The 26218-nt window shown below is 43.3% G+C and overlaps 1 protein-coding gene across 4 annotated transcripts in view; it reads left to right on the forward strand.

Annotated features, from left to right (window-relative positions):
• AUH (AU RNA binding methylglutaconyl-CoA hydratase) overlaps window positions 1-24091 on the forward strand; it is a 157638-nt gene extending 133547 nt beyond the window's left edge. For 2 of the 4 annotated variants that reach the window (XM_069473987.1, XM_069473989.1), the window contains 4 exons: window positions 17955-18142; window positions 21142-21192; window positions 22314-22361; window positions 23481-24091. In XM_069473987.1, coding sequence (XP_069330088.1) covers window positions 17955-18142; window positions 21142-21192; window positions 22314-22361; window positions 23481-23558 — 365 coding nt within the window. In that variant the 3' untranslated portion in view covers window positions 23559-24091. The remainder of the gene's footprint in view (window positions 1-17954; window positions 18143-21141; window positions 21193-22313; window positions 22362-23480) is intronic. The other 2 variants (XM_069473990.1, XM_069473992.1) reach the window with 1 other exon arrangement.
• The last annotated feature ends 2127 nt before the right edge of the window (window positions 24092-26218 follow it).

Below are 26218 nucleotides of genomic sequence, written 5' to 3' on the forward strand. Positions count from 1 at the left end.
AAATATGAGACTCTAAAAACTATAAAAACATGTTTATTAAACCTGCAGCTTAAGTTTAAATTCATATATGAGCAAATTGAATAACTAGGAAATCTACAATTGGCCAGTGTTGTGAGGTTTTCCCCCAACAGTTTATGATTACAATTTTGGCCAATGTTATTTTAACTTATGTTCTATTAATACTATACAGTGAACATTTTACAAGTACATAGCTGGTGATTTTTATCAATTAGCCAACTGAACCTGGAAAAGCAATAGGTGTGAGTGAATATATTCATTCATGTTGTTATATGTTGTGGGTAGTTCTTCTTGCTGGTTTAGATACAAATTTTAGTTGTTTTTTGGTACGCTTTGTTTTTATTTTTGTTTTGCGTTTGGGGGAAGGTTATTTGGGTTTTATTTTTCTTGGGCTATGGCTTAGATTTTTGAAAAACTGACTAGATGTTGGATATATTTTACAAAAATAGTTTATTTCCAGTAAGTTAGAGTTGCTTCATCTTGCTTGGCTATGCTCTGAAGAATGGCTCATCTCACTTTCTTAATATGAAACAGTTGTGGACTAGTTCTCTAAATAACAAAATCTTCATGTACTGTCCTTTTACAAAATGTTTGGTGATTTTCCCAGTGAGTAATGCTAACTAGTTCACCTGTATGGTTTTAGTCATGGTCAAATACCATGCTTGTTTTAATTTGCTCAGTTTGCTGTTTATTTTCTGTTTAAAGGTTAAAAAAAAGTGAGCTGCATTGGCTGGTCTCCAGTAGGAGACCTCAGACAGTGCAGGGCGGGGCACATGAGGCATCGGCTGGGCACCTTGCTAAGGTTTTGTGTGTTGTGGTCGGTTCCTGCGTCTTTCATGCCTTGGGCCTTTTCCTGCAGTTCTAGCCCTAAAAACCATAGGGTAAGATGGAGGTGGGCCAGCGTCAGAGAGCAGAGATGGAGGAGGAGGAAGATCTGCAGCCAGAGTGTAAAGGAGGTGGAAGGTTATGTATCCTTCCCTCTCGTGGGCCTTGCTAATTCATTTCTTTTCAGCAACACTTGCCCAGTGGGAGCTGACCACTGTGTGATTTTGTTTTGAAGGTTCCTGGCATTGTCACTGCGTCTATACCAAATAAGACTGGTAAAAATTCATTTTTCCTTTTGTTCTGGTTATCAAGTTATAGTCATGCTGATTAACTGTCACGGAGGCCCTGTCCTGTCAGAGGATAGCTGTTTAGGGAGCACAGGTCTCTGGTCTCCACCAGTGGGAGGCAGCTGGCCCCGGGGAAAGCAGGTGAGCTGCAGTCAGACTTGGCTAATCCGTCACTGATGGACTAGCGCACATGGGTGAGTTGGCCACCCGACCTCTCCAGTTTGCTCATTTGTCAGATGACCGTGATAGTAGTAGTGGCCACATAGAATTCTTTCAAACACTATGAGAAATAATGTGTTAAATTACATAGTACAGAGTAAATTCTCAATAAATTGTGGTAATTTATCTATTACTATGGTGTTGCTGTGCCAGAATCTTCAGATTTTCAGCATGTGAGCTGCTTTTGGTAAGGAAAATCTAAAGTATTCGTGTCTTCATGTCCATTCCATTGTTTGGTCATTTTTAGGTAACATCAAATATTCTTACATACGGTTTCTATGACTAATACTTTACTGTCTGTCTGATATGGTAACACCTGGTAAACTGTGAAAAGTACTTACGCAGATGTTTTGCGTTTACAGCAGAGAAAAGATGTCCGGATAGTGAGAGTTTTCCACTTTATCTAAAGCCCTTTATTAGAACCCTCATTTAATGAAAACATGAAGGTCCAACTGTTATGAAATGCATTCAAAGTATCCACTCTTTTTATTGTTACAATTAAATCAATACAATTTAGAAAGGCCAGGAAACCTTGGATGTGTGGGTGTCACTTTTTATTTTACATCTGATTGTAGTTGGCAAGTATGGTGTGTTTTTCATGTGTTGAGCTTTCCAAAAGGAGTATCTTTCATATTTTTCTTTCCCCACTTTCCCTCTTCTGTTATCTTTTAAAGATAAGTGGTTAACATGTTCTGTTCCTCCTCCTTGATTTTGAAAGAATGAGAGATGATTTTGAACTTTTGGGAAATACTCTCTGAATATCCTCTAGAAAAAAAACTGCTTTTTGGTAAAAGATGAGTAGAAGAAGAGATGCCCCTTACCATGTGTGTCATTTACTCAGCCTTCCTCCTTGCGGCAGGCGGCCTCCAACAGGGCCTTCTGGTGTCCCTCCGTGGAGTGAGACGGCTGTGCCTCAGAAGTGATGGGATGTCACCTTTCAAATGGGTTGTTAAAAAGACCGTGGCTTCTGTCTTGTGCCTTATCTCTCTTGACCCTGTTGCCCTGGCAGTGCCGTGTCCAGAAGCAGCCTGTGGTGTGGCTCACGTGGGCGGGACCAGAAGGCCTGCTGGCCATGGGGGAGGGAGTCTGGGGGCAGGGGCTGCAGCCTCTTGAGAGACCCCGAGCTAGAGGTCTCTAGCGCTGCCTGGATTCCTGGCCCATAGAACCTATGAAAGGTAAGTGTTTGTTGTTTTAAACCACTCAGTTTTAGAGTGATTTGCAACGCACAATACATAACTAATATAGTTCTTATGATGCAATCATTACAGTAGCTGAAACTGTTGCTTCATAAAGCACAGACTGCTTGGTTTACACTTTACTATAGTCTCACCGTCCAGATGGATTAGGAAATATTTTTGCATAATTGGTTTGTTTTCAATATTTGAGAGAGATTTTTTTTTAAAGAATAAAATTATAAACACAACTCTGAGGGGTAGAATCTGTAGATATCAAGGTGTTAAATTTGACAACTCATTTCACTACTTAGATGATTTATCTAATGAGGTAAACATGAAACACTGCATCTGTAGCAAACATCCCTATCTTAAAAATAATTTAATCAAGATTTTTCTTTAAGGCTGGTTTATATATTCATGTTCATTTGAGACCACAAGTAAGCTATACATACATATTTTATACACACCACAAAACTAATAATCTCAAAAAGGAGAAAATATCAAACCTAGTCATAATCCTGGTAATATAGATAATAAAATGACTTTAAATCAATTACATGTATTTTATTATATATAATAATATGTCTATAGCAATAACTAGGGATTGGAATGGAAAAATACAGCATATATATAAACAGATATATTATGGCACGGTATTTTTACTATGGGTAGAAGATTTCTGTTCCTGTAGCAGTAGTAATGTGTCTGATACACGTTTGTAGCTATGGAAGGGTCCACTGGATCATTTCTTCCTATTAGTTTTATTTCTCTAGGCAGTTGCCATGTTTAACTTCAAGCAAACCTAGGATAGGTTTATGTTCAGAAGTCTGTTAGAAAAATCTCAGCTTAGATCAGGTTTGCTGGTAACACTTTTCCTGCGTATCGTGGGGCAGCCATATTATAATCATTTGGTCTCTGGGTGTCTTCCCTCCCCTAGGTAATTTTTGCATGACAAATGTTGCCTAGACTGTAGAACACACCTCCATCATTAGCACTGACTGACTCTTTCCCCAGTTTGTGTTACGTGGCATCCTGTTACCATGGCAGGTGAACTGTGGGGGTGTCGAGCAGACCTTCTCACCTCCACTCCATCAGTGACTAAGACATTAGGCATGTTGAAATGAACTGGAGGTCATGTCAAAGTTTCTTTGGTTTTGAACAGAAACCATCGTTGCAACCAACAGGGAGCTTATGAGAGGCTGAAGGGGCCGCCAGAGACTCTCAGTGGCAGGAGACTCTAGACCCGTGCCATCTAGTACCATAGCTACTAACTACATGTGGCTATTTAAATGTAAATTGATTAAAGTAAACTAAAAGCTTGAGCCACACTAGTCACATTGCAAGTGCTTAGTAGCAGCATGTGGCTGATGACTTCCATATTAGACAGTGCAGACATGGACCATTTCCACCATCACAGAAAGTTCTCTCTGGCAGCGACCTGTACACCGCCTTACCTGAAGGCCTTCCTTTGAATTTATGAGCCCGACCATTCCTTCCATTGTGCCATTCGGGATCCAGGCTGCAGGAGAGAGAGTTGATTGGTCCAGCTGACATCATTTACCTACCTCTTGGCTCCACTGGGTGGGAGAGAGGGTTGGTCAGGAGAAGCCTTCAAAGACCACTGGAACTGCCAGGACAAGGACCTGAGTTCACAGCCCCCAAGACAGCACCCGATGGCAGAGGAGTGTGCAGTACTGTTGGTGGGCGCTGTGACCCAAAATGTACAGACAGTCTTTAAAATGCATCATGACAGTCTTTAAAACAGTTTTTAAATGCAAGATTTTGTGTTCATTTGGTATATAACTATACATTTTTCCAAAGGCAAAAAAAGAACAATGCTTCAGCAAATACTTGCTGTAAAGAGTGCATGTAAACATTTAAAAATAAGTATAATTTTGTTTTTAGTGAATACAACTTAGGTGTGCCTATTTCTCTAAAAGTATATGAGATAATATATTTTAAAGTTTTCTATAATAAATATTAATGAAAGCTGCATAACAAAGGTTTTAATTTGTAATTTGCCCTCGAGAAACTTTTCTTTTTGATGTCCAGCCTTTCTTACCTTACCCTAGTCCTTAAAAGTGTTAAAGTTTTTGCTAAATGCCCCTTTAGCATAAGCCACATACAGCTCAAACTAATATATTTTAGGTAGGTTCTACTGAAGTTGAACCAATTAGGTTTTTGTCCTCACATATTCCCCTGCCTTGTTTCTTTCAGTGTATGTGTGTTTTCATTGCTTTATAACATGCTAAAGCCTCGGGGAATAGGAAGTGTTACAACACTTTAAACATTGTTCACAAATTGAAGAATAAATATTTTTATGGTTTTGTACGATTGTGACATAGTCTGTTATAAGAGCAGTAAACATGCCCTGTTTGTTCGCACAGCTCACTCTTCCCGCCGCGGTGCTGGCATTGTGAAAGTGAGGGGAAGTCAGTGTTGTAAGCATCGAGCCCTGCTCTGTGAAGGAAGCGCTTGCCGACGCCCTCTGACACACAGTTCCACGGGAATCCGCCACAGTGAACATTCTAATCCAAAGCTAACATTTTACTTCAATGTTTCTTCCCGCAGTTCAAGGGAAAAACAACCTTAAGTGGGGCTTTCTATTTTTGAGAGAAGATTTATACGTAATTCAAAAGTGGTAAAATTCTAGAAGGCAGAGATCACTTCTAATCATACCAGTAAATGCCCATAATGTGGTGTCTGCATGACTTCCAGCTTCCAGTCTTTGTTGCATGTGTCCACCTTCATTAGTGTGGCTTCTTTCTCCATGAAGTCATTAAAAAAGGGAAAAGATGGAGGTTAAAGCACAAAGTATGGCACTTCCCACCTTTAAATGTTCCTGAAATGTGCCTTATAATCTAAAATCATAGGTTACGTTCAGTGATTTACATATTATATTATAATTGTGAAATGTCATTGTCTGATTTAAGTTATTTAATATATGTAAATATAAAGAGGAAAATAGCTTCTGTATTTGCTATTATTTTATACTTTGAGTTTAGGAATTTGGTCTGGGAGCAGAAGAGCTGGTGGTCTCAGATTGTTGCCAGCATCTTCCCCTGACATCGTAGGGTCCTGTAACTCCCAAGAGGCAGCCGGAAATACAGTTGGTGGGGAGATCACCATATGTTTTAAAAATTGTATTTCTTGCCTTCTCTGGCAAAAGCTTACTATTCCGAAGCATTTGCTAGTACAGGTTGCTACTTCAATGTAAGTTTGTTTTAAGTAGTATCAAGAGACTGTTCTCTAGGTGAAAAAATTCTTGATGCCTTCTCAGAATATTAGATTAAATGATGAAAAACTTATGGACAGGAATATGACATTCAAGCATATTTTCATTCTATCCAAATAATATATAAACATGAAGACATCTTGTTACATGATTAAAATAGTTTTGCTGCTCGTGGTAGTGACTGCTGATTGCCTGCCCATTTTCTTTTTCCTTAGTAATAGAGTCCCAATTTTATTCTCTGTGCTATGGCAAAACATTCAGCAAGGAAACTCGTTTCCTAGCCAGCTCCAACTACACATGACCAAGTCCTAGCCAGTGAGATGCAAGCAGAAGTTGTTGGCCAGTACTTAGCCAGTGGCTCTGAAAATGGGGCACCCTCTTGCCATTCCCCTTCTCCTCCTTCCGCTGCTTGGTTTGCAGACATGATTGCAAGGTTTCAGCAGCCTTTTTGGACCATGAGATCACGTGGAGGATAGAAGATGTAGTCTGAGGATAGCAAAGAAGAAACATTGAGGGGGCCTTGTTTCTGGCTTATAGAGTGGCCATTTGTGAACTTCATGCAGCCCTGGGAAAACTGGCCCCCAGATTTGTTGTTGACTTCCAAAGTTTCAAGGAAGTGGTTAAATCAAAGCAGTAAAATTAGTATAAAGTAGACAGGGAGAAGGCTGACAGTCTGGCAGCGTCACATAGTAAAGTACTGACGGCCGGAGACTTGCTCCCCATGCTCCTCGCTTGTTAATAATGCTCATCCTCCCTGCTCATCACTCATCGGAAAGGAGAATCCTTGAGATGCAATGCAGAATCTTTTAAAAGAATTCAGAACATGCATATGAAATCATGGTTATTGCAAGGAAACTTGATCACGATTGTGAGCAGAAGTGTTGTGTTTAAAAATGTAGTTCCACTAAAAGGAACCAAGATGTGAGGAGGAAATGTACAAGATGAGCTTGGGACATTTTGTGATACCAGATAACGGGAAGTTATCGAAGATTATTTTTGTTGTGTCAAAAGGACTTCAGAGCCAATCTAAGCATGTTTCCACTGGCCAAAGATGGGGTGGTTTGAGCATCAGTAAAGATGATAACTGCAGTGGGTTGTCATGTATCACATAGGCTAAAGTCTGTAAGTTGATAATTTTCCAAGATCAAAAACTTACTGTTCATCTTTAGAGGATGCTAAGGATCCAGCTGTGATTTTGAAAACTAGTAAATAAAAGAAAAGAACTACTTACGAACCACAATTACATACTCATTTTTATATTATTTATAGATCACAAGCAAAAGAAATAAAGACATCCACTTTGGGTGTTTCATCCTCTTATTTTATCTGTGGCTTCAGACGATGGTTCAAAGCCATCCCCTTCCAGAATCCCTCTCCAAAAAGAGAATTCAGCGTGAGCATGGACAGAGCTTGGATGTTTACAGCTCTGCTCGCTCCTGCCCAGGGCGTGGCCGCTTCATCCATGGTCAGGGAGCACCAGCGACCAGGCCTGCCCTCCCCTGCTAGCACCTCCAGACTTTTCCTTTGATAAGTAAACAGTTTTAAAATTATCTGGTAATTTTGCTAAGCATTATTGACTTTCATCATTAACTTTAACGTAGCTTATTGTTTATTTTCGTTACATTATTTGTTTAATGCCACACAGAGGGAAACATAATTTGTACCTGATGCATTTGTTTTCTGCACACACACACATATCCCCTACTGAATTCATTACATGTTCAATAATTAGGTAATTGGTGTTTAAAATGTTAAATCTTATGCAGAAATTGTGGTAGAGTGTTACATAGCAGTTTAACAACATTTTTTCCAGCTAGTTTATTGATTTTGGGGGAAATTTGTTGGAGCTTTTGGGTGGGCTAAGAATAACTTATTATTTTTCCCATTTAGAATGATAGATTCCCAGTATTCAAATATTTTGCTATTCAGTGGCTTTTAAAACACAGAAAACTTATTCCAGAAACGGATAAGCACTTTCATTCTGTCCGCAGAACTGGATTTCAGCAATCTGAGTGCACTGCGGAAGTCCCTTCCTCCTTCCCATGTCAGCCCAGGGTCCCCGCGGCCTTGACAGGCACAGCTACGCCATCCTGACCTCCCTTTCCTGCGTCTCATTCAGGAGTGTCCCAACCTTCCAGCTCTCCACAGACCTCACTGAGTCACCAGGTCCGGGACACTTCACTGTCACTCATCTCCCTCCTGTCCTTTCTTCCCTCCTCACCCAGCTTAGATATCATGGTCCTTTGTGATGATCTCTTCCTTACAAATGACCTTAACTACCTTCCCACCAACCTCGGGCGGTGGGTGCGGGAATTGTAAGGACTGAATGAGTTAATACATGCAAAGCACTTAGGACCATTTACATAGTATTATCACATAGTATCTGCTCAATAAATGTCAACTATTGCTATTACTAGTTCTCTCCTCTCTTCTTGTGCTTGTCTAGCTAAGTTCCAGCTTATCTGCCTACTCTGTGCCTGACCCCAAATAGCTAGAAATTGCTCGAAACAAATAGATAACCATGCTAACTCATCTCCTTCCTGACCACATATCTCAAATGTGTGATTACTTTTGCCCAGCAATACTATCACAATTCCCTAGTATGTTTGCTTTTCCACTTCCCAAAACGTGTGTTCAGGTCTCTTTCCTTAATCCATCTATACTTCTTCCAAACGTTCTCAGGCACAAATAACAGGAAATCCTATTCTAGCTGACTTAATAAGAAAATATCCTATAATATCCCAAGAAGTCACAGAGTAAGGCATCTTTGGGACTGGCAAATTCAGCAGCATGACGACATCTTTCTGCTGTGCCATATCGAGTTTGGGGACTTTGCCCTTGCTGGCTTCCATCCTGGTTACAAGGTGGCTGCGGTATCTCCAAGTGTCACGTGTGGACGTGGCAACATCCTGCAAGAAGACCTGCCGATTCCTGGCTGTCTGTTTCAGTGAAGAAACTCTTCTAGAAGAACCCTGCAGACGAGACTTCTCTGCAGAGCTGGGGCGGGCGGTGCTGGGAAGGGTAACCTGCGGCGTGGGCCGGCTTCAGCTGAGCAGCAGCGTCCTCCACATTTCTCTTGCCTCAGTGAGCACTTCTCCAGGCCTTGCTGAGTCTTCTGTCTGAACAGCCTTCCTAAGTGATCTTATTCAGGCCCTGGCTTGGAATGTCATGTCTGTGATGCCGAGCACTGGTGAGCATCAGACCCTGCGTCCCGCCTCTCGCTCACTGCTCCCCTGTGTGTGTGAAAGGCATCTCGCAGTTGCCAAGGCCAGAGCGCCCTCCTCCTCTTCCAGTCTCCTCAGTATCACTACGGACACTCCCACACGCAAGCCAGAAATTCTAGCTCTTAGAGTGATTCCCTGTCCCTCCACACTCGTTCTACTAGCAATTTCAGATGACACTTATCCCAGGTTCCTGGGCGTCTCCCTCTCTACACTGGCCTGTCTCAGTCTGAGCCACCATCGCACTGCACCTGCAGGACAGCCAGAGCCTCCCACTGTGCACCCTGCTTTGTTTGATCTTGCCCCATAGTCTGTTTCCTCCCAAGTTTACAAAGAGTCTTCTTAAAACGCAAGTCAAATTATGTCACTGATTGCTCGAAACCCTCCAGTGTCTGTTGCATCGCTTTGTGTGGAGTAAAATGTAACTTTCACCCTGCCTGTCCAGCCTGTGTCATACCCCCTACCCCCGTCCTTTCCTGTGAGCCACAGTGGCCTCCTGCCTCTGGAACGTGCCACGCTCAGCCTCCCCTTTGGCCTCCTTACTGGCGAGCTCCTCACTCCGTGTCCTTCCTGGTCTCTACGTGGCTGCCTGGTCATCATTCACACGCTGGCCTCACCTTTATCCAGCAGCCTTCCAGGACCACCCAGTCTAAATGAGTCATTGAGTGCTGCAGTCCCCAGCCCCCGATCATGGACTGGTACTGCTCCTCGGCCTGTCAGGGACGGGGCCATAGAGCTCCCGTCCCCATGCCCCACCCTCTGTGGCATTGTCTTCCGTGAAACCTGGGAAGCAGGAGGGGGGCACCTGGTGAGCAGCAAAGCTCACCTGCATTTACAGCTGCCCCGTCCCCCTCCCCATCGCTCACATCACCACGTGGGCTCGCCGCCCTCAGTCTGGGGGAAGTTTACCTTTCATGAAACTGGTTCCTGGTGACAAAAATGTTGGGGACTGACCTAGTGTGCTGCCTCAGAACCGTTTTCCCTGCCGAAGCTCCTCTTCATAACACCCCTCACGGTCTCTCTTCTCTCTTGGCCACGTGCGTGCTTACTGCCTTTCTTCTTCCTCTCCCTCTGCGGCACAGTAAGTTGTCTAGGACCAGGGATGGTCTGTCTTCTTCACCACTGTGTGTTCAGCACCTAGGACAGTGTTGTCACGTATTAGGCCACTCAACCAATAAATTAATAATTGAACAAATGAATTTTATTTGCAGAAAGTAAAACAGATAATCTCCCACTCAGCTTTATCTGACTATTTTTGAGAGACAGAGAAAACTACTAGTTATGTTATTGTATCATTCATGTTTTTGGAGAGCAAGCAGATTGACTCTGGATACTGTAAATGAAAAGAACATTTACTGTAAGGCTCCTGGAGTCCATAGGTGGATAGAGAACGAGGCTTAGAGCACAAACTGGAGCCCAGAAGCCCTTGCTCTAGACAGTCTCCCCATGGGGGTCTGCACATTGCTGCCCCCACGTTGCCTGTGACCTCAGCAAGTCTCCATGCTACAAGGTTGCCCCTTCAGACTCTCCATCCTGGAAATAGCACCCAACACGCCAGGCCTGATTGAGATGCCCGCCCCACTGTGCCAGGGCAGAGAGGAGAGGGTCTGCCCCGTGGCTTCAGTTGCAGGGACCCTCTGCTGTCCGAGCTATATATAGTGGAGGGAAGGACAGGCAGGGGGCTGGGGTGGTCTCCAAAAGCAAGACCAGGATTTTAATGGGGGCAGTGGACATTGAGCAGCCCAAACATGGGACAAACATTCAAAGCATCTTGAGAATTAGGTTTTGAAGTTTCTCTGCAGCTTGTTGGAGCCCTGCCACAATGAGCACACGTGTCTGCCTGCCCCAGTATCCTCACGGCTCCTGTGACCACGTCTCTTCCTCATGTCTGCAAAAGTTGTCAGACTCAAAATGGAGTCAGTAGTGTTAAAAAAAAAAAAAAAAAAAAAAAAAAAACCAAAACTTTAAAAGTCCCTAAGAAACAGAGCCAGGGAAGGCCATGAGGAGAGGGTTCTCATGCTTGTGTGCCTGATAACTATCACAAAAGACTGTGCAAAAACCACAGCCTTGCACAGAAGTACCTCTGCAAGGACATCTGCCCAGCAGCTTTCTGTCCAACTCTAGGCTGGCATCACCCTTGTTATTGATCTTTGTAGCCAAGGATAATTATTTCAGAACAATTATGTAATCCTCTTCATTTTTCCTCTAAAACCCTTTGTCTTCCTTTACCTGTCTGAATGTGCACATAATTTACTATGGCTTGCGTGTTCCCATTGCAATGCCCTGCTCCTGAATGAATATCTTTTTCTTCTAGAGAGCTCTCTGTTCCTTAGGTTGACAAACCCAGACTTTCACTGGAGAATGACAGTCTTGCAGCAGTGTTTCTCAGAAATGCTCTTGAATGCCCAGTGGCTTGCTGTCCCCCTCAGAGTAAGCCCCTGTGGGACCCGCAGGATGGGGCGTTGTTCTGCGCTCCAGCCGTGCTGGCCTCCTTGTGCTCCTCAAGTGAGTCGGACTCAGTCCCCACAGACCTGTGCACTGTGCGCTCCTCCTGGAGACACACGGGCTCCTCGTTTCCTCCTGGCCTCTGCTCCAGTGTCACCTGTTCAGAATCTGTCCCTGGCCATCCTGTCTGAACTAAGCCCACCCTTTGACCAATCTCTCTGCTCTCTACTGCCTGACAGCAGGTGCTTGTGTGCGTATCGTGGGGCTTCCCTGAGACAGTGTCGCGCGTCACGGGCAGAGGCTTTGTTTTGTTCACAGCTCTCTCCACATAGCTAGAGCAGGGCCCCTCCATAGTGACGCTTCAGTACATACTTGTTGAATGAATGAGCAAGTGTGTTGTCATCTCTGAAGTTAGTTCCAAAGGAGGAATTCCAAAGTGGTCCTGAATATTCAGTATACAGCATTTGAGGTGTTGAATGCAATTACTCATTTGGTACCGTAAATTCTGTTGCTTTATTTAAGAAGAGTCCTCACCCATCTCCTGTTTTAGAACAGTGGGTCTGCAGATCCCAGTGCAGAGCTTTAGGTTCCACTTGGACCCACCGAATCAGAATCTCCAAGTTGACAGAGCCAAGGCAAAAAAGCCTTAGAAGTCACCTGGTGTTTTCCAAGCATTCACACCTTAGAAAGGACAAGGGCAGTGACCAGGACCCTCCCTGCCTCGTAGCACAGTAATGCGGCTTTGCTTGCTGACCTGGACAGAGCCCCACGCAGGTCCACGTGATAGCACAGCATGCCTTTGCTAGGTGATGACGTGACTCAGAAATAGTTGCTCTAAATTCACTACCCTCTTGGCAAGGTTTGACATACTTGTCATTTTGCTTTGTTTGTTTTTTATTTTTAATTTTTTCAGAGACAGGGTCTTGTTCTGTCACCCAGGCTGAAATGTAGTGGTGTGATCATAGCTCACTGCAGCCTTGAACCCCTGGGCTCAAATGGTCCTGCTTCCTCAGCCTTCCAGAGTGCCAAGGTTATAGGCATGAGCCACCATATCTGGCCTGAATTTATTTTTAACTGACAAATAATAGTTATATATTTTGGAGGTACCATGTGATATTTTGCTCTATATACATACATTGTAGAAATGGTCAAGCTAATTAACATATTACCTTAACAACTTAATGTTTTTTTGTGTATATGTGGTTAAAACATCAACAATCTATTAGCAATTTTGAAATACATAGTACATTATTACTAACGATGGTCACCATGAGGTCCTTGATCTTTAGCAGAAGCCTTGTGAGCTATCCTGGAAGTTCTTGGCTCCGGTTCACGTTTCTCCTCGTGTTCTGTAGTACCGTGAGTGCCTGCAGCAGTGTCCTGGGAGTGTGTCACTTGCTCCTGTTGTGATCCCTGAGCGTATGGCCACAGCCCTAGGAGCCTCAGAGCAGGCCTGAACAGAAGTCAGGCTCTGTGTTGAAAGCTGTTGGGTGGACAATGGTGTGCGTTTGCACAGTCTTACAGACCTCTGTGATCTTGAATGCATTAGGGCTGCTCTCAGACTGGAACAATTTTAATTCTGTTGAGGACAATCCTAATTTTAATTCCAATGTTTAATGTCATCAGTCACGGAGACTGTATCTAGAAATGGCACGTGAGGCATCCTGAACTCAAATGCCTAAGCAGGTTATGTGACGTAGTGAAGCAAGCCTGGTGTAAAAAAATCCACTGACAGAAATACGAAACATTGTCTTCATTTTACCTAACTCTAAGTTAATATTGGAGTTTGATATTCAGGATGAAGAAAAAGTGAATTGAATTGAAATAAATTTTCTCTAGTACTTCTCTTTGCATCTGGAGCTTGCAGTCTGATGCCTTCTTGTCCACACCCAGGCTGGAGTGGCACATCTTGTCTTTGGGTTGGGACGCAGTGCTGCACTGACCCTTGGCTCTCCTAACCAGCAGGAGTATTGAGTTGCACTTAGTTTCGTAATAGGTACTAGCTGTTCATAACCATGCACACATCCACACTGGAGAAGAATGTTGGCATAAGAAGTTTTGCCATTTAGGGTAACTGTTCCTGACATATTTATAAAAATCTGAGATTTTGTATCAATCAAGTTTAGTTTTTTTATGTCATTTTTTTACTGTAACTTCCATTTGTAAAGCTCTTTGCTTGCTTTGATTATTAATTGAAAAAGGCAAACTGAACAGATTGTATCATTTTTACAACATTTGGAATCACAAGTTTTATATGCCTGGACATGGTAGAGGTGGTCACCTTCAGTTCCACAAGTGTAAAAATATAGCTCAGGCCATTGATCTTTGATTTCTGCAAGCTGAGATAATTTCTTACCAAACAAGTTTTCCAAAGATAAAATTTCAGTAGGAATGAGTGAATGAAATCATGTAGTTGTGTAACTATTAGATATTTAATAATGTCCCTTACAGCAAATAGTATTGAGAACAGTTTGTACTTTATATAAAAATTAACACAAAATGGATCAAAGACCTTAAGGGCCAAAACTATAAAACTCTTAGGAGAAAATATATGGAAAAAGCTTCATGACATTGGATTTGGCAATAATTTCTTGGATATGACGCCAAAACCACAAGCAACAGAGAAAAAAATAAGTAGATTGGACTTCATCAAAATTAAAACCTTTCGTGCATCAGACGGTATCAATACAGTGAAAAGGCAGCCAATGGAGTGGGAGAAAGTGTTTGCAAATCATATATCTGATAAGGGATTAATATCCAGAATATATTAAGAACTCCTACAACTCAACAAACAAAACTCAAACAACACACAAAAAAAAATAGACAAAGGACTTTAAGTAGACATTTCTCTAAAGAAGATAATATGAATGGCCAATAAAGACAATGAACAACTATTCATTATCACTAGTCATTAGGGAAAAGAGGCTCAGCATCACTAGTCACTATAAGATACCACTTCACACCCATTAGGGTGGCTACTATCCAAAAAGAAAAAAAAAAACAAAAAACAAATAGCAAGTGTTGGCAAGGATGTGAAGGAATAGGAACCCTTATTCTCTGTTGGTGGGACTGTAAAATGGTTCAGCCACTATGGAAAACAGAACAGTGATGTCTTAAAAAACGAGAATTACTATATGATGCAGCAGTCCACTTCTGGGTATATACCCCAGAATTTGAAAGCTTGGTCTTAAGAGACACTTGCACATCCATATATTCATGGCAGCATCGTTCACAGTAGCCAGAGGGTGGAAGCAGCCCAAGTGTCCGTGGGCGGGTGCTGGGTAGGCCAGATGTGGTCTGCACCTACAGTGGCATGTCATTCAGCCCTAAACAGGCCTGCATTTCTGACACGTGCTCAATGGGCTCAGCCTTGAGGACACTGTAAGTGAGGTTTTAGTCACAAAAAGATAAATACTGTGCAGTTTCATTTATATGACGTACTTGAGTAGATGGCTTGTGATGTCACCCAAAATGCCAAGTCACTGCAGTGAGCCAAGTTGAGGGGTTTTCCTTGGGTCCTGTGGTGCGTTGCTTTCATGGATCACAAAGCTCTCTTCAGCGCATGCCTCTAGCCCTGCGGTCCCCGCCCCGGTCCGAGGACTGGTGCTGGTCCTCAGCGTGCCAGAAGCCGCCAGGAACCGGGCCGCACAGCAGGAGGCGAGCGGGGAGCCCCGCCTGCACCCACAGCTGCTCCCCGTCACGCACGTCACTCCCCGTGCCTGCCCTGCCAGGTCTATAGCGACATCAATCCCTCACAGGAGCGCGACCCCCGCTGCAGACTGCCCGCGCGCGAGGGATCCAGGGTGCGGCTCCCCGTGAGAAGCCAACGCCTGATGATCCGAGGGGAGCCCCTGCGGCGACGCCTCCCCGTGCCCCTGTCCTTGGCAAAACTGTCTTCCCCAAACTGGGCCCTTGGTGTCACAAAGGCTGGGAACTGCCGTTCTATCCCACACCCCATCCTCCAGCAGTCTTGTGTTGGACATGCAGTTAATGGGCAGGAGCGTCCAGCTACATGGCATTCGGCTCCAGGAAAGTGGATCTGTTCTGTGATTTTGGTAGCCACCTCCTTGACCATTACTTCACTGAGTGTTTGCAAAGTGCTCATTCCTGAAGAATGATACTGTAAATGGAATGATGCGACCAATGAATGTGGGCTTCATGGACTTGCAGAATGTTTCAGTTGAATAAAAAGTATGATATTAACAATGTGCATTACGTTTGTTAATTTTGACAAATCTATGTTGAACTTTTCACAGAACACAAAAAAGAGCCATTTCATAATGTTGTGCTTATCGTGAATACTATACCCGTTAAGCTCTTCAGTCTCCGATACCAAAATTCTCATCAGCTCTGTGAGTAAATATAGTTATCTGGGTTATATTTGTATTTGTGTTCTAATCAGCTGCTGCTGGAAACACCACAAATAACTCGTCTTTCCATGCAGCTTGTCCCATAATTTCTCAGACCTATCTTTACTACACTGAGCAGCATCATTGTTTACAGTCAAATTTAAATTTGCCAGTGCTTTATTCTTTTCAGACACATTTTCTGCTGTGTCAAGTATATGCTCTTATAAACTCAGCAATCTCTAACTGCTTGAGCAGTTTGAATACTTAATAATAACTGCATTTTACAGAAGCATTACTCATTATATTTAATCTCTATTGAAAATATCAGTCCTTTTACAATTCACTGATTTTTTTTGTTTTTCCATTAATATTACCCATATTTCTATTAATAAATACTATTCATGGTTCTTAATATAGTTTGCTTAATAATAGCATCTTAAAGCTCTGTTCTTCCAACTCAGGCACACTTTGTTAAATATGTAGGAATATACTTTATTACTGAAGGGAAATATGCCTTCTTAAAATTTGTGATCTTTATTTTTTTCCCACTTTTCATAGAGCTGTGAACAAAAAATGATGTCACTTTCCTTTTAAAGGACGGAGCTTGTGAATCGATAGTATTGCAGTAGCAGTGGTGGAGATGAGGGGTCTAGCAGTCTGTCTAAAAGGCACAGTGGCACTTGATTTTCAGCTAGAAATTGGTTTTTGGATCAAAGCACACATCCAGTTTTGAACGTTGGTGACTAATGCAGAAGTTCAAACCTTGTGGGCTGGTGTGGACAGGGCACCATCAGTTTGCTTTTCTCCTCTGACACTTGGTGACAAGTGGGTTTTATTTGTATTTGTGTTCTAATCAGCTGCTGCTGGAAACACCACAAATAACTCGTCTTTCCATGCAGCTTGTCCCATAATTTCTCAGACCTATCTTTACTACACTGAGCAGCATCATTGTTTACAGTCAAATTTAAATTTGCCAGTGCTTTATTCTTTTCAGATACATTTTCTGCTGTGTCAAGTATATGCTCTTATAAACTCAGCAATCTCTGGCAGTGCAGCAGCCTTGGTTTTAGGGTAAGATTTCTACAAATCCTAATGTTGCAGCTGTTTTCATATTCATATTGGTAGAAATTAAGGCCAGGCTTTTACTACCTTTCTATTTAATGACATTAGAAGACATGTAGTGAATAGATAGATGGATCTAGTGATTTAGGCAGTCTTCAACAAAACAGGCATCTTTTGCTACATAACTGTTCTGACCTAAGTTTACCCTAAATCATGCTAGTATACCACCGTGTCCCCTTGGAGACACAGAAGAGCTGATCAACTCCCAAAGCCCCTCAGGTAGTAGGTGGCAAAGTCAAAACCAAATGCATGGCTCTATACTGAGTGGATTTTCCCCAACAGCTGGAAGGAGGGCCTGTCTGTGTGTGAGATGGTATCTTCAAAAGAGCAGAAACCGATGGAGATGATCAGTACTTGCACTGAGAAAATAAACATTACCAGGACAGAGCTTATTCTCATGCTTAATTGGTTTTATTTTTATTAAAATAGTTTAATAAAAATTTATTAATAAATGTTAACAAAAATTTTATTTAATTAAAATTACAATTCATTCACCATAAAGGATTCTTTAAAAGGTTATGAGTTGAATTTCTCAGAATTTGTTAAGTTTTGTCTGAGTTGAAAGAAAGATGCCCGGCGTGGCGAAGGCAGCATTTCCGGTGAGTGGACTGAGTAGGCGGCGTTGCTCGTCCACCGCCATTCGCCTTCCGGCTCCGGCCGCGGTAGCGACCGTGGGTTCAGGGACACTCCAGTTAGGCTGCAGGTAATCATCAGTGTCAAATCACTTAAGATGGAAGATTCTCAAGTGCTTTTTTGGTGTTATTGATTTCATAAATGAATTAAGAAATGAGATTCTGTTCTGAAGTAGTTTTCCAGCTACTTTTTTTTTGGAAACAGAGTCTCCCGCTGTTGCCCAGGCCAGAGTACAGTGGCCTGGTCACAGCTCACTGCAGCCTCAAACTCCTGGACTCAAGTGATCTCCTGTCTCAGCTACTTATTTTGACATACAAACTTCTGGCCCTTGTTTATCTTTATACATGAAGAAATTAAACACTGACGTGTTAAAACTAAAAGGTTTCCAATCATCACCTGCCTTTTCTTTCTCCTCCACCCCTCAGGGGGCACACAGCGACTGCCACGTGCCATCGGGATGTCCCTGGCCAAGGAGCTCATCTTCTCTGCACGAGTCCTCGATGGCCAAGAAGCCAAAGCAGTGGGCCTGATCAGCCACGTCCTGGAGCAGAACCAGGAGGGGGATGCCGCCTACAGAAAGGCTCTGGACCTGGCAAGAGAGTTTTTACCTCAGGTATTTCTGACTGGAGTTCCTTTTTCTCATTTTAAACAGCTTATAACATGTTGACTAAAACAGCAGTCATCTGGAATCCCCGGCACGGCCTGGGCTCGCTTTCAAGTGAAGGGACGTGTGGGGCCTGTGAAACTAGAAATATTAATGCCAGATAAGCGCGAGGCCCTGCAGATTCAGGTCGAGATTTGAAGATACCATGAGGGTCATGCGGTATCCACGCTTTGATAAGATGTCACTTGAACAGCGTTTGTCACATGTGGCACAACTTCCTAACAAATTGTTTTAATTCATTCACCAACTGAGTGTCCTAACCTAAGCCATACCCATGGAAAGGAAGAATGAGGGGTGGCTGTCACACTGGGCCACCCCCCAAGTCAAACACTTTGAAATGCACTCTTTTCTCATCAGTGAGGAGACCACAGGCTGTTGGGCTTTCACTGCGATGACTTCATTCGAGATGGCCGCTCGTGGAGCAGCAGTTGTTTGTCTCATTCCGCGTGTGTGTATTGTGCGTGTGTGTTGTGGTGCTGTAGGTGCTGTTTTATCCCCTCTGTGCTTCCTCACAGTGGGAACACATAGCACGTCTCTTCCAGGGTGACCGTGCTGATGAGTGCTGTTGGTGACGGTCCACCCATGGCCTGTTGCAAGGGACTCTGGTTCTGTCACTCTCTCAGCTGTGCTTTTTATACATCCCTTTTGAAATTGAAGATTAAAGGACTTAAGAGGAAGAGGCTTTTGCTACACAAGCAGTTAGTGATACCTCTTTATCCCTAATGGAGTTTGTTTTATAAACCCCTTAACCATTTCTGGAGTCCAAATAATGTTTTCTCCAACTTAGGATCACTTAACTCAGGATTCATAATCTCTTTTGGGGCCATGGATCCTTTTGGAGAGGTCATAAAATCCATCTCCAAAACAAACACATACACCCCCCACACAAACGCTCCCTCCAGCAATGCCCCGCGACCCTCCCCGCAGCAGGCGCCACCGTCTCCGCCTGCCCTGCCCTGCCCTGCCCCACCGCGGGTGTGACATGGCGCCGCGTTGCCTCCCGCGGTCAGCCAGCCTCGTCTCCGTCTCCGTGCATGCGTTGCTCACCTTTCATCCTCTGAGAACATTCTTTGTTAAATTAATTTTTCTCCAGGTCAAACAAATAAATAAGGAGATACTGAATGACTTCAGAAAATGTATGACTGTAAAACTATATGCACAAGTTATCAAATGAAGTTTGAGTGGAATAATCTTTGTTTTTACATTTGTTACTTTGTTATTGAATGGTTACTCTTTCAAATAATCAGAAAGCTTCTGTAAAATTAGTATTTTGGGGTGATATCTGTATTATATGTTACTCTATTTCCCTGAGAAAAGAGGCTTGTAAGGAAGAAGGGGCATTGGTTTTATGTTTTAAAGGAAAAACTAATTAAAGTGAGTGTTATCTCTAATAGCATTTAAAATTTTCCTGGTTTTTCCCCATGGTTTTCTAAGCTTTGCTTTGCAAACTGTGGTCTGTGGATTGGCTGTTGGGGCATTTCCTGGGAGCGTGTTGGACGTGCAGAACCCAGGCCTGCCCCAGACACCGGGACCCGCACCCCGGGGGCAGCAAGGGTGCGAATGGGCACCCGTGTGACCTGGGCCGTGGGCAGGTGCCTCGTCCCGACCACGTGGCAGTGAAAACAGAAAGAGTCTCCTCGAGAGCAACACACTGTTTTTAGAAATGGGCTGATGCTCATGAGAAACACCGGTACCAGTATGACCACACTCGCAGATCGCGCTTGGAAGAATTATAGCTGAGACACTTGTCTAAACACTGTAGCCTGGGAAAATTGTGGCATCTGAAAAAGATTAAGCATGTGACTTAGGAAGAGAATTTAGATAGGTCAAATTTTGAAAATAGAAAGCCCTAGATAGGAAAAAATGACATTTTTCGTACATTCACCCATTTCTCCATTCACTTTTTAGAGTCCTTTGTTGTGCCTGTTATTTAGAGCCTCCCTTGTGTTTTCATTCAAAAGACCATTCAATCCAAAATAAGCCACTGAATTCACATTCATCATTCATTAGGAATTTAAAACATCAGATAAGTAAATTCCATCTCGGGGACTGTGGTTCTCTATAGGGTAGTTTGGTAAGAGTTTGGCTTCCACCAGACAAAGGCCATGTTTTCCTTCTCACGGAGGACATCCCATTCCCCCCTCAGACCCTCACACACCCCGGAAGACTTATGCAGACTCTGCATTTATTTGTGACGCGGGAGCACTGCCTAGAGGGCGAGTCCGTGTTAGTCCACCGTCACTGCAGTTAGTTGCCGACGGTAATGGAGAAACGATGAAGCGCCAACGTCTGAAGTCGATGCTGTCTAAGCCCCAGCTTGCTCTGTAGCAACAGCCTGAGCTTTTGTCCTACCCTCTAATGGATGTCATGCGAGCCAAAGCCCACCTCCTTTTCCTTCCCCTACTGAACTGCCAGAGCGGGTTGCTGAAAAGTAGCGAGCCTGAAAGCGGAGTGCGCTGCCCGCCAGCCATCAGGGAGGCAGTTTGTGGTGTGACAGGATCTGTGAATCTAAATAACTTGCTGTTGCCACCCAGTTGTTATAATTGCTGTTTAATTAAAACCTTGCCAATGAGCACGCATGTGCACAGAGGGAAGTAAAACTCAGTGGCTATCAAGCAGCGGGGAGCGGGAAGGAGGGGGTGGGTGAAAACCTACCTAACGGGTACAGTGAACACTATCTGGGTGATGGGCACACTGACGACCCTGACCCAAGCATAACAAAAGCAGTCCACGTAGCCAAAAACATTTGTACTCCCATAATATTTTTAAATTAAAAAAAAAAAAAAAAACTTGTAAAGCTCAGAGAAGAAATCTTCATCTAGTGTCACACAACTGTTGTTGGCTGTGCCATGAATCCAGCAATAGGAATTTCTGAATTTTACTGCTATTTACAAGAGAATTTGCATAAATAGTAATTAAAGTCTGTGTTTCTTTATTTTGAATTTTAGGGACCTGTTGCAATGAGAGTGGCAAAATTAGCAATTAATCAAGGGATGGAGGTAAGTTCCGTAGTATTTAAGTTTGTTTTTGGAATGGATAGTGGAGATTTAATTTAAATGAACATGTTTGGACATCTATGTTATTTTTTAATGTTCGAAAATAGAGCTGTTTGAATGCTGTTACCACCAAAAGCTGCTGAGCTTCCTTTTGGCTGCGTCATTCATCCTTCTTAGTGTAGTTGCCCACATCTGCCCGCGCCCTGCAGCTTGTGACATACTTGTTGTCTTTTCCATTGCTAACAGACACATTTATTGCTAGCAGTTCATAGAAAACCAAAAAAAAGGGGGCTCATTCTGTGTATTCTTACCATCAGTGTCGTATTATACAGAACATTCCAAGGAGAACTCCTAGCTCAGAACTGACTCTAGCTCTCTCCACCTTCAATGTCTCAGTGTGCTTTCTGCGGGGGACACAGACGGGTGAAGCTGCAGGGTGTCCCGAGGTTACCCAGGGAGATGGCACCAAAAGAATGAAGGCCCCGGGCAGAGGAGGGCGGGGCACACACAACCATTTACTTCGGGCTTTTAGTTACAGCTATTACGTTTTGGTTAAATTATGGGTGTTTTGAAGAAAAGTGCTTCTTTCTTGCAGACCTAGGAGCTACTGTATCTTCCTGTGCTTCATAGCTGTAAAAAGAGATGGAATTTATTAGCAATAAATGTAGTTTTATAAATTTGCAAAAGTATTTGATTGACTTATTTAACAGCAACAATCCTAACAGCAAACACCTTATATAGCCGTTACTATGTACCAAGCTTTTTACGTGTGTGTGTGTGTGTGTGTGTGTGTGTTTTATAAATGCTTCACCTGGATTAACTCATTTGCTATTCACAGTATCTCATTTGGTGAGCATTATAACTGGCCTTTGTTCAGACATCCCTCTCTGAAGCACAAAGAGGTTAAATAACTTTCCCAAGGTTACGTAGCTCTGAAGTGGAGGAGCCAGGATTTGAACCCAGGAAGCCTGGTTCTAAGTCTCTCGTGTTGGTCATACTAGTGATTTACTTACATCAAAGGAATCTGTGCTTTTGGGATAGGGTTATTCAATTTAAATTTATATTAAATGTGCCATATTTTAAAAAGTTATTTCTACTGAAATGCATTATGCTTTTATCCTCAGGTCGATTTAGTAACAGGGTTAGCCATAGAAGAAGCTTGTTACGCTCAGGTATGTGATACAGCCACAAATTCAGCGAGGACGCACCCTCACCAATGATGCTTACCTTGTGTGTCATTCAAATGAATTGTGTGTCACTGGGCAATCTTACCCTCATGCCACTGCAACACTTCCGGGGGCGGTGGCGTTAGTTGTTTCTGCTATTTGACTGTTATCAGCTCTTACGATTGATTCTGTTCCACAGACGAATGGCCTTGTGTACCTAATCAAGAGAACTCTTAGAGTAACCACGTCAGTGCCATCCGTGCTGTAGCTGTCTCTCTAGGCTTATCTCGTCTTTTGTCGGTGTGGATGTGGTGTCTACCCTAATGAGCTGAAAACCTACGTCCACACAGAAACCTCCACACCAAGCTTTATTCATAATTGCCAAAACTTGGAAGCAACCACGATGTCCTTTAGTAGGTGACATGATGAAGTGTGATACGTCTATACAATGGAATATTATTCAGTGATAAAAAGATATGCACTGTCAAGCCACAAAAATGTGAAGGAACTTTAGTGCCTGTTGCTTAGTGAACAAATTCAATCTGAAAAGGGCCACATGCAATATGATTCCAATTCACTGACACTCTGGAAAACACAAAACCGATTTTGGCGAGGTGCAGGGATGAAAGCTGGCGCACGAGGGACATTTAGGGCAGCGAACCATTCTGTGTGGTGCTGTAATGGTAGATGCATGACATCATGCATTTGTCAAAAGCCATGGAACGCCACCATGGAGAGCGAGCACTGACGGCCACTGTGGGCTTTGGTGAACGAGAACGTGTCAGTTCGTCACTCGTAATGAATGTACCACACAGACGCAAGGTGTTGATAATAGGGGAAACTGGAGCAGGGTTTGAGGGAGTATATGGGAACTCTATTTTCTGCTCAATTTTTTAATAAACCTAAATTGCTCTTAAAAATAGTCTTAATTTTTTAAAAGTATATTTGAAATGAAAAAAAATTTGGTGTAAAATGGTCAATTTCGTTATACAATTAGAATTGTTTAAGTGATTAGTAGATTTCAAAATTTTAGAATGCTTCTAAGTAGTTTTCTTGGATAATGTTTGATAAACTTTTACAATTGTTTTTTACTTTTTAATATATGTAATATTTTGTTTTTCTTAGACCATTTCAACGAAAGACAGACTTGAAGGTCTTCTTGCTTTTAAAGAGAAAAGGCCCCCACGCTATAAAGGAGAATAGAAGGGACAGAATTGCTTCAAATGCCGATGTAATAAATGTGCTTCTGGGAATTTCTTTCAGATCCACTATATGCCTCAGCACATGGAGTTTCAATGACCAAAGTGAAGAGTGAATTATTCATATAGTGTATTAAGTGTCTGGAATGGGCCCATATGCACTTCCTTCAAATGTGTCCATGTCACAGCCATGCCGATTTGTGAAGCTAGCAGTGTATATTGTCAAAACTGATTCAGAATTAGGTATACATTTTTAAATATTTCCTGCATAGGAGGCTTTTTGTTCTTAATTTTTTAATGTGAATAATTTATATATTGCACATTCTAGGAATAATACTGATTGTATGTCTACTGTGCTACATTAAGAAAATAAAATTATTTCTATATACCAAAAATATGAAGTTATACCAAATAAAGTTTCTAAGTGATTATATACATACGAACAGACACATATACGTAATTCTCAGCCTGAAAAATGAATTGATAGATATTCTGAGTGAAAACTACCTAATATAAATAAAATTAGTGAAAAGAAAACTTGGAAATTTTTCTCTTACCCCATCCGTTTTGAATGGACTAAATCATTGCACGTTCGATTTTGGAAGAAGCGACCTTTTCTTGCTGCTTCTGTTGGGGACCTCTTTCCGTGGTCCTGTAGCACAGCACTGAAGGCGAAGAACTGACCCAGGCAGAGACCGGGAAGAGCGCGGGAGGCCCGGGGGAGGCCCGCGGGGGGACCCGGTGCGGTCGTGCCTCCCAGACCTCGTCCCGGCCAGGCCCTTCCACAGGGGAGGAGAGAAACGTGTGGCTCAGGGGGCTGAGAGTAAGGAAGGAGGTGGACAGGACAGCCCTCTCTCCTCTCACACACGCCACGCCCACCCAGGCGGGGCAGAGCGGCTGCCCAGGGAGGGTCTGCACGTGGCGGGGCGGGCATAGGTACAGGTGTGGAAATCGGCAAGCGTAGAATTCACTGTGAAAAAGTGAGGAGAACATTAATGGTGTTCTGAAATAACTTGAGATACCTTTAGTTTCCATTCGTCGTATCAAACTGGACTGCCTTCTGAGGTTGCCCGGGTCTAAGTCTGGCAGTGCGGGGACAGGGCAGCCCTGAGCGTGCCCCACTGCCCCCTGGACGCTGCAGCTGCGCTTCCTCGCAGTGCAGTCCAGACGCAGCCCCGAGGGCCCCTTGCAAATTTCAGCGTTCGGGAGAGCTGCCTATTTTATCATGGATTTATGTCCTCACGACAGTAACTTCATTGCTGTTTGAAAATAAATAGACTTGTAATTTTTAAAATCCTGAAACTTTTTTAATTTTGGAATTTGAACTCAACCTCTCTTATGAAATTCTTAAAAGAAGGCGAGCGTGGACTGGCCGTCAGTTGGTGTTTATCCTGACAAAGGTGGGTGGCGGCTTCGCTAACGCCGGCCACGAGGGTGCGCACGGTTTTCGTCCTCGCCTTGGGTGCGGAGGCTCTGTGGGCTGGCGAGCGCGGTGTGAAGGGGCTCGTTGCAATTCACACTCGCTCTCCGGGCTTGCACAGCGCTCACCGATACAGTGGCTGAGCTGTCCATTCCACGTGGTAACTTGCTAGTGAAGTGCTGGTGCTTGTTTCCCTAGTCCTTGAAAGGATTCAGGGCCATTTTGTCCTGTCCATGACATGCCAAATGCTATCTCCTTTTTAACTTCAAAGAAAATAATTATGTTAACAGGGAAAAAAAAAAAAAAAATTGAGAGTGTGCTAAATGATTTCTCTCTCTTAACGTGGATTCATAGTCCAGTCTACTGTTGAATGAGCACCATTTAATTTCCTTACAAGTTCTGATTAAGTCACTGGAGTGTGCCCAAAAGCAAAGTCCTGCAGTGATTTCAAATGTTGTAGACTTCACGTATTATAGCACAAGAAACGTATCCAGTTCTCTGTATCAATGTTTGCCTTTCTCTTGATTTCTGTTCAGCAGAGCAGTCTTTCTAAGGAGCCGTCTCCATACTCCCCAGGTCAGGGGGCCCGGCTGGAGCTCTCACAGAGGCCATGCCACTAGGGGAGGGCCACCTCCCTTCTTGCTTCTCAGCAGTGTTGGTGCATCCAGCTGGGGTTGCAGTGGGTGCTTCCGTGCGGCCCGCGTAGCTCACAGCCGGTTCTCAGAGGTGGGGATCGCTGGTCAGGCGTGGTCGTCATTCCCAGGGTGAAGGTGAACTAAAGAGGGAAGAACAGGTTGCTTTATCTCAGAGCATGAGGCCTCCTGACTCTGAAGTAATTTAATGCTGATTACTTTATAATATCTATAAAAGGGAAAGAAGTCTCTAAGTTACTGAAGTTCTGAGGCAAGAGTCAGATTTTCTGTGATTAGAGCATCATTTCAAGTTTGGTTTGGTTTGGTTTCAGTAATAATGGATCTGGTTTTCCCATCAATCAAGTCGTCATGTTTTGTTCTCGTCTAGCTATCAAAGAACTCGCTTGTCACAGGTGTCGCCTTTCTGGCAGCCTTAGAAGAGTGCTCTGTGTGGGCCAGGGTCGCAGGGCATCAACGTGGGACTGTCTTCATCAGGCTTGTCGAGGCTGGCCACTGACCTTTTCCTCATGTGACCTTAACTTCCACTTTTAGTGATATGCCCCATATTGCTCGTAGTTTGGGGTCCAAAGATCCTGGCAGGCAGACATTTTA

The sequence above is a fragment of the Eulemur rufifrons genome, chromosome 7, assembly GCF_041146395.1.
Source record: "Eulemur rufifrons isolate Redbay chromosome 7, OSU_ERuf_1, whole genome shotgun sequence".
Lineage (NCBI taxonomy): Eukaryota > Metazoa > Chordata > Mammalia > Primates > Lemuridae > Eulemur > Eulemur rufifrons.